The sequence below is a fragment of the Carassius auratus genome, unplaced genomic scaffold, assembly GCF_003368295.1.
Source record: "Carassius auratus strain Wakin unplaced genomic scaffold, ASM336829v1 scaf_tig00028987, whole genome shotgun sequence".
In the NCBI taxonomy this organism is placed as follows: Eukaryota; Metazoa; Chordata; class Actinopteri; order Cypriniformes; family Cyprinidae; genus Carassius; species Carassius auratus.
In genome coordinates, this window is record NW_020525733.1 from 1 (window position 1) to 15213 (window position 15213).

The 15213-nt window shown below is 32.7% G+C and overlaps 2 protein-coding genes across 3 annotated transcripts; one reads left to right on the plus strand and one right to left on the minus strand.

Moving 5' to 3' along the window:
• Positions 1-88: 88 nt before the first annotated feature.
• Positions 89-3815, plus strand: LOC113079727 (chloride channel protein 2-like). Of its 2 annotated transcripts, XM_026251932.1 has the most exons (4): positions 89-453; positions 931-1035; positions 1649-1735; positions 2716-3815. In XM_026251932.1, exons 1-4 carry the CDS (start codon positions 439-441, stop codon positions 2911-2913), a joined length of 405 nt encoding a protein of 134 aa, XP_026107717.1. In that variant the 5' UTR covers positions 89-438; the 3' UTR covers positions 2914-3815. The 2 variants fall into 2 exon arrangements, with proteins under 2 accessions (XP_026107717.1, XP_026107718.1); XM_026251933.1 differs by lacking the exon at positions 1649-1735.
• A 4272-nt stretch (positions 3816-8087) lies between these two features.
• Positions 8088-13171, minus strand: LOC113079730 (heat shock protein beta-7-like). The gene is made up of 4 exons (XM_026251934.1): positions 12997-13171; positions 12083-12184; positions 9628-9770; positions 8088-8606 (listed from the first exon to the last, which is right to left on the minus strand). The coding sequence occupies exons 1-4, from the start codon at positions 13124-13126 to the stop codon at positions 8460-8462; spliced, it is 522 nt and encodes a 173-aa protein (XP_026107719.1). The 5' UTR covers positions 13127-13171; the 3' UTR covers positions 8088-8459.
• Positions 13172-15213: the final 2042 nt, after the last annotated feature.

A 15213-nucleotide genomic window follows, 5' to 3' on the forward strand; every position in this document is an offset into this window, starting at 1 on the left:
GTGTGTGTGTGTGTGTGTGTGTGATATACTTGTACAGAGAAAGTGCAACTGCAGGCTGATCTCATCGATTAAATCTAGCATGAGAGAGATGAAGAGGGAGGAAGAGGAACTCTTATCTGTCGACTGCCAAAGCTGCGCTCCGAGATATTGATCAGAAGACACAACATATTAGCATTACAAACCATCAACACACACTCATATATTACACCCAAACAAATTCGGATGTCAAAAAGGACAAATAGAATACTGTAAATTCTCTATTTACAGTCTTTTTAGATTCCCAAGTTTCTGGAAAGGGCTTTGTGTATTCAGGCTTGTCATGTTTCTTATATAATGTTACTGCAAAGCACTTCATCTGAGTGACAGCGTGTGTGTGTGTGTGTGTGTGTGTGTGTGTGTGTGTGTGTGTTTCAGGAGGATCCAGACGCAGAGGATGACATGACTCTTGGCGAGGTGAGGACACTGCGGCTGTAATAGTGAAAACCTCTCATAAAATATGTTTAGATGCACACTACTAATCTGTTTGTAATTTATGTAAAGGCTTCATTTAAACCCTCTCTATTTTTTAATGCCAAGGAAGGTACTATGACAAACTAAAGTAAAGCATTCTGTTTAAATGCTATATTGATGTTGAAAAGTGCAAATCTTTTTATTCTTAATAAATGATGTACTTCAGATAACAAAACTGAAATCTCAACAAAAAAATGTTATGGATAAAATGTACAAATTACCATATATTTACATATTACAGTATTTTTTTTATTGCTATATTTACAATGTTATGAGAGAGGTTTAAATGTACAGACCCACATGGACACAAATAAAGAGTCACTGACGAAGAAATATAACATAGATGACATTAAAGAATTAAAAAAATGCATAAATGACAAGTAAATAGAGTAGATAAACAGTCTCTGTCTGTGGATGCAGATTGAGGAGTGGGAGGAGCAACAGCTTGACGAGCAGGTGAACTTCAACAGCTGCAAGATTGACCCCGCCCCCTTCCAGCTGGTGGAGCGCACTTCACTGCACAAGGTGTGTGTGTGTGTGTGTGTGTGTGTGTGTGTGTGTGTGCGCGTGCATGCGTATATGTGTGTGTGTGTGTGTGTGTGTGTGTGTTTGAAGAGAGTATAAGGTAAGGATCTACAGTATATGAATGTAAACTCTGTTGACGCTTTTTAATAAAGTGCTCTGCACACATACACACACACACACACACACACACATACATATACACATTTGGCTGACACTGGATTTATCGTGTGCATTTGCAAACTCACTTGTGGCAAGAGCAAAGAAAGTGTTCATTAAGACTCGCTCTGCAGTGGTACACACACACATACACACACACACACGCGCACACACACACAAACTGTGAATGTGTTTAATGCAGTCCAGTCATCCTTCTCTTACTCATTTCTACACTTGCATGCGCACTCATTATATCTCTATCCACACACTCACTGAATGATTTATGTGTTTTGTGTGCATGTGTGTGGTCAGAATATAGCTTAATTTATGCATTTGCCTTTTGCAGTGTATCATGAAAAACAACACTGGCAATGTTTTTGGTGCATGAAAGCACTACCATTTATGCATTATTAGTTATTTATTCGTTTGGCCGGTGGCTCTCTGGTCTCTCTGACAGACTCACACCATCTTCTCTCTGCTGGGTTTGGATCACGCTTACGTCACCAGCATTGGGAGACTCATAGGAGTAGTTTCACTGAGAGAGGTGAGAGATTCATGGGATCAAAGCTGTATTTTCAGCTTCATTACTTCAGAAATCATTCTAATATGCTGCTCAACAAACATTGTTATGGAAGCTTATTTGTGCCACAAATAAAGGGTAATTGCGACTTTTAATCTAAAAAAAAATTCTCGTAATTCTTAGTCTTATATCTTACAATTATCTTACTTTTTTTCTCACAATGTACTTTCTTGCAATTCTTTTCTTGCAATTCTGTTTTTTATTTATTTTTTCCTAACATTTTTTATTTCTTTCTCACATTTTTTTTTACAGTTTTTTTTTTCTTGCAATTGACTTTTTTCTATATTTTTTTTTTTTTACAGTTTTGAACTATGATTTTTTTATTTTTATATATATCTCAATTCTAGGAAAGCCTGTTTCCAGCAGGTCATTGTGACTTTTTAATCTTGCAATTTTAAATTTATATAAGTCACGATTAACTCTTTTATTTATTTTTTTATTAATTGGTGGAAATTGGCTTCCACACAGTTCTGGAATTTTTTTTTTTACACTTACTTTTTCTTTTTTCTATTAATTCTGCATTTTCTCACAAAACGATGAATTTTTCTCACAATTATTGACTTTTTCCAGCAGTTACGACTTTCTTACAATTATTTTTTTTTTTGTGCAATTCTGAGTTTTATATCTCACAATTCCGGATTTTTTTACTCTCAATTGTGACAAATGCAAATCATATATATAATTTTTTTTTATTTTTTTAGAAATGCAATTATCCTTGGTGCAAACAAGCTTCCATACATTTCTAAATATTATCAATGTTGAAAACAGTTGTGCTGCCCAATATTTTCATAGTTTTCGTGATGCATTTATTTTTCATGATTCACAGATGAATAGTTCAAGTTCGAAAGAGCAACATTTATGTGCAATATATATCTTTTGTAACATTATAAATGTGACCAGATCAGTGTGATGTGTCTGTTAATGGTTAATCATCTGCGCTGTAGCTGCGTAAAGCCATCGAGGGCTCGATGACGGTGAAAGGCGTGAAGGTTCGTCCGCCGCTGGCCAGTTTCAGAGACAGTGGCACCAGCAGCGAAAGCGAAGCCACTGAGCTTCACAAACTGTGGGATCGTCACACCAGCATCAGCATTCCCCGAGAACACCAGCCCAACGCCTCCGACTCAGACGACAAGTCACATTGACCGCAGCCGACGCTCGCATCCAAAAACCCTCGGGTCTTCCCTTCTGGAGAATCAGGGACTGTCTGGACTCTGTCGAGGCTCCTCCAGTGTGTGTGTGTGTGTGTGCGTGTGTGTGTTTATATGTGTGTGTGTTGCAGACCAGAGACAGATCATTTCATTTTTGACGTTACCTATCATTCCCTTTTTCACTATTTAAGAAATGTGATGCACAAGATCTGTGTTGCAACTTCATCTGTTGACTCATGTTTTTTATGTTGGGCAATTTATATCTCCGTTTTTTTTTCTCTTGCAGTCGCACTTATGACTTTTCCTGCAGTTAGGTCTTTTCTTCTTGCAATGGACTTTTTTTCTCGCAACTTTGACTTCTCGCAAGTGACTTTTTTTTTCTTGCTTTTCTAAAATTATCATTACTTTTTGAGTTTTCCTCTTGCGTTGCCTTTCTGATTTATTGCCTCTAAATAATGCATTTTCTCTATTTTTCTAGCTCTTTTAACTTTTCTCGCTAGTCTTTATCTCATAATCATGTTTTTTTTTTCTCGCAATTTACTTTTCTCTTAGTTACAACTATTCTCGCTATTAGAACTTTTTCTTACAATTATGACTTCTTGCAATTAGGATTTTCTCACAGTAGATTTTTCTCGCAATTGACTTTTGTGTTTTCACATGCATGACTTTTTTTCTCCCAATTGTGACTTTTTATCAAGTATACATTTTCTTCGCGCAATCATGACTTTTCTCAAAAAAAAAAATTCCCAGCAATTTTGACTTCTGTTATGATTTTTTTCACAATTATGACTTTTTCGCAATTATGACACTTCATCTCGCAACTGTTTTTTATTTTCACAGTCATGACTATTAACGCAAGTAAGGTCGCAAAGGGGTGGAAAATTTCCGTTAAATTTCTGAAAAATTTCCAAAAAATCCCTGAAAGATTCCAACAAATCCTGTAAAGTTTCTAAAATGTCTGCAATGTTTCCTAAATTTACTGGAAATTGTTCACCTTTTTGCAAGCTTATACTTAAAGGTGCTGTAGGGAACTTTAAAAAATATATATTTTTTACATATTTGTTAAACCTGTCATTATGTCCTGACAGTAGAATATGAGACAGATAATCTTTGAAAAAATCAAGCTCCTCTGGCTCCTCCCAGTGTCCTATTGCCATTTGCAGAAACTCCATCGCTCCCGGTAAGAAACAACCAATCAGAGCTGCGGTCCGTAACTTTGTTTGTGTTCAAAATGTAGAAAAATGTATATAATAAGCGAGTACACCATGAATCCATTTTCCAAACCGTGTTTTTTAGCTTGTCCTGAATCACTAGGGTGCACCTATAATAATTGTTTATATTCGGACTATTTTAGATTGCTTCGGGGATACCGCGGCGGAGTAACCCAGTACCTTTGTGATTCTTCATAGACATAAACAGAGAGAAGTAGTTCCGGCTACGATGTTCTTCCGCAAGACGCAAGCAGTTCTGTGTATTAACCGCTAGAGCGTCAAAAGTTCCCTACCGCAGCTTTAAGTATTACTTTTATTCTTGCATCTGACTTTTTTTCGCAGTTATGACTTTTTATTCGCAATTAACTTCTTGCATTTCTGACTTTTTCCCCACAATTGACTTTTTTTTTCTCACAATTATGACTTTTCTGTAATAGTTTTTTTTTTTTTTCGCAATTGACTTTTTCCGTCACAAGTACGACTTTTCTTCTTGCAATTAAGGCTTTTTTTTCGCAATTATGACACTTTTACTTTCAGTAGACTTTTTCCGCAATCATGGCTTTTTTTGTAGGTCCTTTTTTAGTAAGACTTTTATTCTTGCAACTATTACTTTTTTTTGCAGTTATGGCTTTTTATTCGCAACTGACTGCTTGCAGTTAAATTTTTTTGCAACTACTGTATGACTTTTTGCGCAGTTATGATTGTTTATTCGCAACTGACAGCTATTTCTTGCAATTATGCTTTTTCCCACCTCACAATCTTTTTATCTTTCAGATATTATCTTTCATTCCCTGTTTCAGAGCTCTTCATCTGTGTGTGTTTTCGCGGGTGGGCATTAGATTTTCCTCTATATAAAGCAGATCTGTAGGCGGACGCAGTGGGTGCCAGAGAGAACAGAGCGATGGAGAGAAGGAGACGGAGTGGGAGTGATTTTCTTTTTTTCTTTTTTTTCCCCTAAACTCTTTCAGACTTTTTTTTTTTTTTTCCTCTTGCAGAATCTCCAACATGAGATTCAGTCGGCGTTTGAAGTCAAACCACTCGAATTTTATCTCGCCCATGCAGACTCTTACATAAGGACGTGCACTTTGTATTGCTTTCTCTATTGGAAATGACACTAACGTGCCTTTTTGAACGATTTGGCACATTTGTTTTTTTCATGTTTGCACTGAGGACAGTGAAATCAATCACAGTCAGCATTCAGCACAGCAACAACATCTGAATTGACAGTAGTGAAATTATGAGCAAATGAATGGCGAGGCTGGGAGGTTTCCAAGTCCTTCCCACTGGTCTCCATTGATCGAGGAGAATACGATGCCCTTTTTGATCGGTTAAGCACTTGAGCATAAAGCTGCAGGAAAACACACAAATCCGACATTAAAATCTCTCTTTCTGTCTCTTGCTTTCTTTTTATTGTCCGATCTTTTACAACAACTTTGTGTTTTCGAAAATGTCTATGTTGAATGATGATGAATTTCACAAAACTTGTCGAGAACTCATCAAGCTCGTATTTAAAACCAATTATTTTGAGCCTTTTTCTTTCTTTTTTCTTTTTCTTTTTTTTTGCATAGTGAAATCATTTTTTTTCAAGTTTCATATTTTTAATCTCATTTCTTATTACAATAATGTGTTTGGATGTTTTACTCATGTATATAAGATTTCTATATTTTTATACTTTGTAATTTTTTGTTATGCTCAATGATCATTTTTATTTGAATTCTACTTAGCCAAAATAAACTTTTTTTTTTTTTATTTTTTTTATGAGATTGCAAATTAAAATCATCATTGAGCATAATGGAAAATACAAAAACAACAGATAGCTATTGTATATAGATAATTTTATTAATATAACTTTAATTTAAAATATATATTTAATGGTTCTAAAAGTGGACTAAATATTATTTTTTCTCTACTTTATTATGATTTTCATTTAAATTATTAAGTAATTAAGCACTATAGTAATAAATATATAATTTGTAATGATAATTTAAATGAATTCAAAAGTAACAGATCAACTACAATGTATAAATACATAATTTGAGTACTTTTTATTTATTTTTTATTTTTTTTTAATGAAAAATGTCTTCGTTGTCCATAAAGTAGGGTATATTTTCTTTGGGTAAAATATTATTTCTTATTTCCCTGTGTTAATGATTATGAAATTCATCTAAATTTACATTGCAAAAAATTAAGGAAAAGAAAGCATTTAAAAATCACAAAAGTATTGTGACTTCTTGATGAATTTGTATCATGATTATTATTATTATTATTATTATCACATAATGGGATTTTAAATGATCAAGAATATTGAAACTTCAAAAATAACAAATGCAACCAAACATAATTATAAATACTTAAAGAAATACTAATAATTTTTGGTCCTAGGTTGCATTTTCTTTAGGCTAAATATGATTTCTTATTTCTCTCTTTTGATTTGATGGTAAAATAAGGTAAACCTTGACCGGTTTTGTGAGATTCATCTGCAAACATATTCATGCATTTCCACGAACAACATCCGAACAGAACAAAAGTGAAATCTGAGAGTATTTTATTCATTGTTGTAAATGTGTTTGTTGTGATTTATAACCGTTTCTGTTCATCAGCTGATCATTTTAATTTGGAACTGAAATTAATTTATTTAATTCTGATTCTCAACTGACAAATCTGACCAATAAGCTTTAATCTGTTCGCCAGGTGGAGAAGAGGCTTATTTCTGTTGATTCATGTAGATTTACAGATTTTAATATATTTATAAAATATCATATTAACTTAAATATTGTCTTCTTTTTGCCATTAGTGTGTTCTTATATTTGTATTTCAATGTCATTTTTGTCTTCTTCAGACAATATCTCTGTTTAGGAATATGTGATGGTTTTTCTTCTCCCATCTTTGAAACGTTGACCGAACGTTGTGGGAACGTTTTAATTGCATCTCAGAGAATGTTTTGTGTTTTGTGTCCAAAAATGGTGCCAGTCTCATCTCTGAAATGACTTTATTAATATTGTAAGATACACTCGGACCAAAAGAGCAAAATCTGCTTTATTAAATATGCTGTGGTCCTTTTCATTTCATTATGTTGTTCTGAGAATCATATTTATTAACAATCTTACATGTGATCAACAAAGTAGATCAACCGTGATTTTATTTTATTTTGTATATTTTTGATGTTTTCAGTCTTTGGAGGATAATGTATTTGTGCAATAACATGTTTTGTTTGTTTTTAACCAGAATTAAAACTTTCCATGGGTTTATGTGGAGATTATTTTAAAGAAGATGTCTTGTTGTGCAGTATAAATATCTAAACATTCTTAAATCAAGATGCATCTTGAGAAGCAAAAAGATACGATAAGTCTTGTTTTCTGAAAAATGTATGCCAAAAAAAAAAAAAATTGCTAATGTTGTCCGAAAAATACACTTTTTTAAATTATTTTTTTATTACCCAGCCTGAAAATTTTTGATTTAGATTTTATATATATAAATTTAATAAATATAAATATTTTTTTTTTTAAGTAAATATGTCTTGATATAAAACATCATAAAGCATTTATTCAATTTGAATGCTATTTCACATTCTGGACCAAAAGAACAAAACGGACATAACTTAATATTTTTCAACTAAAACCATCAGCAGTTTGGCATTCTCAAAAAAAAAAAATTATGCAAAATTTCCATATATTTTTCTCAATATTGATCTGAAATTTAATGCCAATATATCATTGCATAATTTTTTTACGAACAAATAATCAGAGAATTACTGTATGATGGAATTTAATTCTCATGATTGCTCAAACACGGTCCAAATTTAAGAAACCTACAAATTTATTTAAAACAAAACAACGCAGGTTTTCAAACATTATAAATTAATTTTACTTGCCTAGATTTTCACTTTCAGATGGAAAAGTAAATTCATGTTTCATGAGATTCATGCTTCAAAAAAATGTTGTGGCAAAGTGAGAGGTCTAGAAAAACCTATATTTTTATTTAGAACAAAAACATCACTCTGAAAAGTTTTCAAATAAAATACATTAATTTTACTTGCGTAAACTTTATGTTTTCTGCAGTGGCTAATCAACAAGCAATCATAATTAATAAAATATGTATTGCAGTGTGTATTTATTGCAATGCAATTCATATTCTCCATCAAGAGTCAGAATTACATAACTTCATTGGAATGACATTTACAATATTGCTGAAGTGTTTCCAATATTGAAATACACTACAGAAAATAAAGTCAGATTAGATAATATCAGAAATGGAAGAATATGGATTAAAGGGACATGGTGAAAAATACAAATAAATCCTTAACGGCTGGAGTGTTGAGATCCCGGAAGGTCAGAGGTGAGTTAATTTTCTGCGTCTGACGCTGATGATCAACATCCTGTCTGCGGTCAGCGAGCTGCTCACAGATAACGGGTCCATGTCTGCGGGAAGCACAGATTTATGGGTAAACCGGCCCGCAACGGTCCCATCAGCGGCCGTCTGAAACAGACAGAGAAGCATGATCTTCAGAAATCATTCTAATATGATGATTGAGAAACATTTCTGATTATTAGCAATGTTGAAAACCGTTGTGCTGCACAATATTTTTTGTGGAAACTCGTGCACTTTTATTTTTCAGGATTCACAAATGAACAGAAAGTTCACAAAAACAGCATTGATTTGAAACAGAAATAGACCGTTTTGTAACTATAAGTGACTTTTCTGTCACTTTTGATCAAGGGAATGCATTCTTGATGAATAAAAGTAAGAATTTCTTTCAAATAAATAAAAATATATAGATGTATGAAAATAAAATAAAAATGCATTCTTCAATTAGGTATTTCATCATGCAAACAGAAAATTCATATGCTATGGACTGTATCGCACACCAGGATTATTGTGTGTAAATTAAAACAAAACCCATAAAATGTTTTAAAAAAAGTTGCATTTCTCATTTTCAATAAGTTTAACTTGTACTAAAATAACTTAAAATAAAATACAAAATGAATAAAAACTATATAGACTGATAAAAAAAAAAAACATCAAGATAATTATAAAATTCAAATGGACACTTAAATAATAATACATTATTATTTAAACTACTTGCACAGGCAACATTTTTCCTTTTTCATTTAGTTTAATTAAATTATACAGATTTAAAATAGTAATATTAATAATAATTACAAAACACAACAAAGTTGCTTTAAAAATGAAAATGAAAACATAAAAACATTCAAAACATTGATAAAAACTATCTCTATGATACTAGCACATACATATTTATATGATATATATCACAAAAACATTGTAGTATAGTGTATACTGTATACTTATTTATTCCAAAAATGGCACTAACTTTATTTAGTATTAGTGCTGTCAAATGATTAATCACATCCAAAATAAAAGTTTTTAAGTAATGTATGTGTGAGTTGTATATGTATGCATGCATGTATATATTTTAAGAAAAATATGTTGTGCTTATACATTAAATATATTTAATTATATAGTAAATCACACGTACCTTCTCTGCGTGAATAACCACACACTGATTATAGGCCAGCAGCACCACTTCATGGGGCTCGAACCCACTCACGTCTGCAGACAGGAAGTAGCTGTCGCCCATCGCTCTGACCACGCCCACACCGGAACCGGAACCACCGCGACCTCAAACGTAGATGCGGAGAAATTAGAAATAAACAGGAGAAGAGATCATCCAACTTGTGCATTATATAAAACCATCCACGTGGTTCTGGATGCTGATTGTTTAATCCAGTGTTAAAATAACCACTACAAGAAAAATTCGTAAAAATAGATATGTAGCTCTGAGTCTCTATATAACTCTTGTTATACGTTGGGAGGCGCTGTTACACATCTTCTGAAAGAGACATAATCTCCGGACCAAAACACAGCGAAGAAGAAGCAGAAACGAGCAATGTGTAAAATAAAATTTTAAACAGCATTTTTGTTCAAACTGTTGCTTTTTTATTAAGTGTTGAGATACAAAAGAACAAATGAAGCTGGAATAAATAAAGCTATAAACACGATGCATGTTTATGTATTAATATAACAAAATATGCTGGAGGCCACAGAAGTTTTGTGAAACTGTATAATTTTTATTTATTTTTTCATTCATGTTCTAACCAAGCATCAGGATAAACATCTGAAATAAAGCTCACATAAAAAACAGCTGAGTTATGATCCTCATAAATGGGGTCAATATCACTGTGTAGGGTGCCTTTTGTGTCCTGAACATAAATAACTCATTTGCCATGATAACTCAACATACAAATGACTATGAAAGGTGTGTTATATTAGGCTAAGTTTTTTCATTCATAACAGAAGCATTACTTGGCTCTTTAGATACATTTTCAATATTTTCTCTAGTTTTGTATGAGAGGATGTATGTTGTTGAGCTATGTCCCAGGCACTGCTCATTAAATTTGAATGAGAGTAAAATAGTCAAAAAAATAATAATTTTATATATATATATATATATATATATATATATATATATATATATATATATATATATATATATATATATATATATATATTGTTTTCCTATTAATATTTTGTTAAATAAGAGTGTATTGATCATTTTGTAATAAAAACAATATTTTTATTTAATAAAAAAGAAGAGTTTGTCCATGTCCCTTGAATGGTTGTCCACCCTGTCGTATTGCGGAATCTGTCCCTTTAAGAAGAGGCCACCACCATTAGTGACATCATCACAACAGATTTTTTTTATATCTTCAGTGGCGGGAATTTCAACTGCTGAGGTGAATAGCAGTTGACTTTTCAACTGACAAATTTTCTTCATAAGTTTGCTTACTTGTTTTGCCAAAGCTTAACATGTCCACCCTGTCGCCATAAAATATACAGGAAGTGATTCAAATACAATATTTTCCAAATATGTAAGTTTAAATATACCAAATTCTCTTCAACAACCAGACTAACTATTTAGCTAGTCACAGTTTGTTGTAAGCTAATATGCTAATTGAAGCTCAAAATGTCCACCCTGTCGTTGTTAAAAAATGTCCACCCTGTCGGCCACTTAGACTCGATGGTGTGGACATACACATGACAGGGTGGACATAGCATTCATTTGTAGTTAATATTGCAATTTATAGAAATGTTATATTACATTTTATAGAAACATCTGCTGTAGATAATAGTTGTAATAAAAAAGAAAATCAATGTGATTGAGAATGTAATTATATATTTGTTTTTTTAAGTTGAATAAATGTTTCATTGTCATATTTTGTCATGCTTTTTGTGTTCTGCTTCATGTGTCCACTCCGTCGTGGGCTCGTCCACCCTGTCATCTTGGTATTTTTAAATAATATTTAAAATAATAATGTAATCATACCTATATAATCCATTGTGCTAGGTGTGGGGGCAATTACATGCAAACAAAAAACTGCGTCCAAATATTCAAATATTTCTCCAAATAAGAAAAAATACATGTGCGAATTGAATGAGTTTCTTTAAAAAAACATTGTTTACATAAAATCTTTTATGTATTTATAATTTGAAAGCAAACAAATAACCCTGTTTAGGAAAGGGACATCATACCTTTCAGAAAGTATAATTTGTATCTTAATAGTGCAATGAAAACATATTTAACTGTAATTTATATGTCCACGACAAGGTGGACATATCTATGCTTTATGCTCTAAAAAATGGCCCATAATAAAAAATAAAAAAACATTGTGGGAGCTCAGATAATACATTTATTATAGTATTTGAGTGTCTACTATTATGACATGACATAAAGTGAATGGTGTGTAAAAATGTGTGAGTATTGTGAGGGTTGAAAGGCACTCTATGGTGATATTGACCCAATGATAATCAGCGGTGTCAGGTTTTACAGGATTTAGTTCTGCCAACAGCTTGATATTCACTAACTTTCTTCCTCCACAAAAACAAACGATTAACTCTTGGATCTTGGTAAACTTCAGAAACTCTCCTCTTACCATGAATGTTATCGCCGAGGCTCCAGTCGACCTGCTGTTCTGCTCGGCTGTACTGATGGTTTCCATGGTTACCTCCAAAGGACTCTCCATCACCTTGGTAACCTATAAAACACTTGATTACTTTGGTAACTTATTAAACACTCTCAATCACCTTAGAAACCCATAAAGTATCTTTCTTGAGTACCTTGGTAACCTATCCAACATTCTCAGTCACCTTGGTAACCCATAAATTAATCTCGATTACCTTAATAACCCACAAACCACTTGATTACCATGGTAACCCATCAAAGATTCTCAATCACCATAGTAACCTATGAAAAGTCTCAATCACCTTAGTAACCTATAAAACAGTGAATTATCTAGGTAACCCATCATAGATCCTTGATTGCCTTAGTAACCTATAATACACGTAATTACCATGGTAACCCATCAATGATTTTAAATCACCATGGCAACCTATCAATGCTTCTCAAGCTCCATGGTAACCCATAAAAATGATCTCAATCACCTTTGTAACCTTCAGAACAATCACTTAGCATGGAAATCCAATAAACATTCTTGATCAATTTAGTAACCTACAAAAAAACAATTATTTGGTAACCCATCAAAGATTCTAAATCACTATGGTAACCTACCAAAGCTTTCAAATCACCAAGGTAACCTATAAAACACTCAGTCACCTTGGTAACCCATCAAAGATTCTAAATCACTATGGTAACCTACCAAAGCTTTTAAATCACCAAGGTAACCTATAAAACACTCAGTCACCTTGGTAACCCATCAAAGATTCTAAATCACTATGGTAACCTACCAAAGCTTTTAAATCACCAAGGTAACCTATAAAACACTCAATCACCTTGGTAACCCATAAAAGACTCAGGATGGCCTTAGTGACCTTAAAGGCCGGTTGTTACCGTGGCAGCAGGAGGACTGGTCGGTGACGGAGCCGATGGAGGACTCCTCTCTGAAGCAGCTGTGCAGTCGAGCAGCGCTGGAGGAGCGGACGGAGCTCGTGCTATAACGACACGCCATGATGCAGGACATAGGAACACGCTCGCTCTCTGCCTACATATAGAGAGCTGCTGCACTGCATTGTGGGATGTCTGGCCTCTCGGACCGCTCCATAAAAGGCCAGGCTCCTGGAATCCACTCCTGGAGTAACGGTCCGACAGATAAGACACGGAAAACTTCTCCAAACGAGCGGGAGACCTCACACAATCACACTCAGATAAACAGCTGAAAATGCATACAACACAATTATCAAACATCTGTTACTGAAACACTACAAGAACTACAAGAAAACCCAGCCAGTGTTTAAGTGATAAAAAGATGATTGTTTGTTTTATTTTGTTGTTATTTATCAGATTTGTTTTTGTTTTGTTTGTTTGCTCTTTCAAAAAAAATGCATAAAGAAATGTAAAAAATGCATAATATATATATATATTATATATATATTCTTTTTGCTTTTTTTATAAATACAGAGAACAATAAAGGGCAAAAGTAATACAAAAAATAAATTCAGACTATTTATTTATCAATTCATATATTCACTGCTTTTATAACTATACATTTTTTAAAGTTTGTTTATGAATGTATACAGGTTTGCTCTTCAATATTTTCAAAACTCAGTGATTATGATTTTCAATATATATAAGATTTCCAGAGAGAAACGTTATAAATACATTTTTAAAAATTATAAAAAATATATATTTTTTTTACTTTATTTAGAACTTTATTTAGAACCCAAACAAGATGCAAAAACAAAAACTGATATTAAAAGAGTGAAAACTATTCAAGCAGTCAAATATTCCTTAAAACAAAAACAAAAGGAAAGGTGTGGAGTCAGACTGTGAAGTACGGTACGTTCATATCGAGGGACTGAAGAAACACTAATTAAGCGCTGAATGAGAGACTTCAGTCCACAGAGAGAGTCATTTCCAGAACACACAAACCTGCAGAGACCCGTGAACCGATCTAATTAAGAGACAAATGCATGTTTAACACACACACACACACACACACACATACAATGACGTCCTGACTGCTGATTTTAGAGAGGAGGTCAATATTTGTCTATTTATAGACACTTAACCTCACGTCACACACACACACACACACACACTCAATGTCGTCTCTGGCCCCGGGAAAGTGTCAGCAGAAGGGGGCCTTCACTCCGTCACAGTCCAGCGACGCGATTGGACGGTTAAATGTGCATCACACAATGGGCAGCATCCGGCCAATCAGAGCATGGAGTGACAGACAACTTAAGACGCTTTTTATAGCGTTTAACCTTAAAAAGAGCTAATCTTCACAGACAGAGTGAAAAAGAGTCCGAGATAAAGGACAATGACAAGGAGAAAGAGTGAGATGAGAGAGATTGAAACTGATATACTGAGAAAACACACACACACACACACACTATCTAAATACTGTTGAAGAATATGTATTTTTATATTTAAAATGTTGCAGGTTTGTGTCTTCATGGTTTCAACAGTCAAATGTAACTTTACTTTCAAGCCTTATAAATAATATTAATTAATTTGATTAAAAACAAGGAAAATGGCTAAGTAAATAAACAAACAACAAAAAAAGAAAAAATAACAATTAAATTAAAATGAAATACAGAAAGTAATAAAAAGGTGAAAATAGTAATATAAAGATAAATTCAGGAAAATAGAAATAAGATGTAATTGTATCATTTTATACATATATATATACACACACATATTATTGCAATCTAAATTTACATTATTTATTTTATTATACTTTAAAATATAATTTATTTCTGAAATGCACAACTGAATTTTCAGCATCATTTCTCCAGTCTTGCTGAAAATACAGCTGTGCATCATATTAATATATTATATTTTGAAGTGTATTAAAACAGAAAACCAATATTAGAATTTTAAATAATATTTTATAATATTACAGTTTTATTCAGTTTTTTTATCAAATAAATACAAAAAAAAAATCAAATAAATACATTCTTGATGAGCACAAGAGACTAAAAAAAATTATAATAATAAATACAAATTAATTTACACTGATCCCAGCAGTGTGTATATATAACATTAGTGTGATTTTTCAATGTGTCATGCAGTATGTGAATCTTTTTTTGAAATATTTAAAGG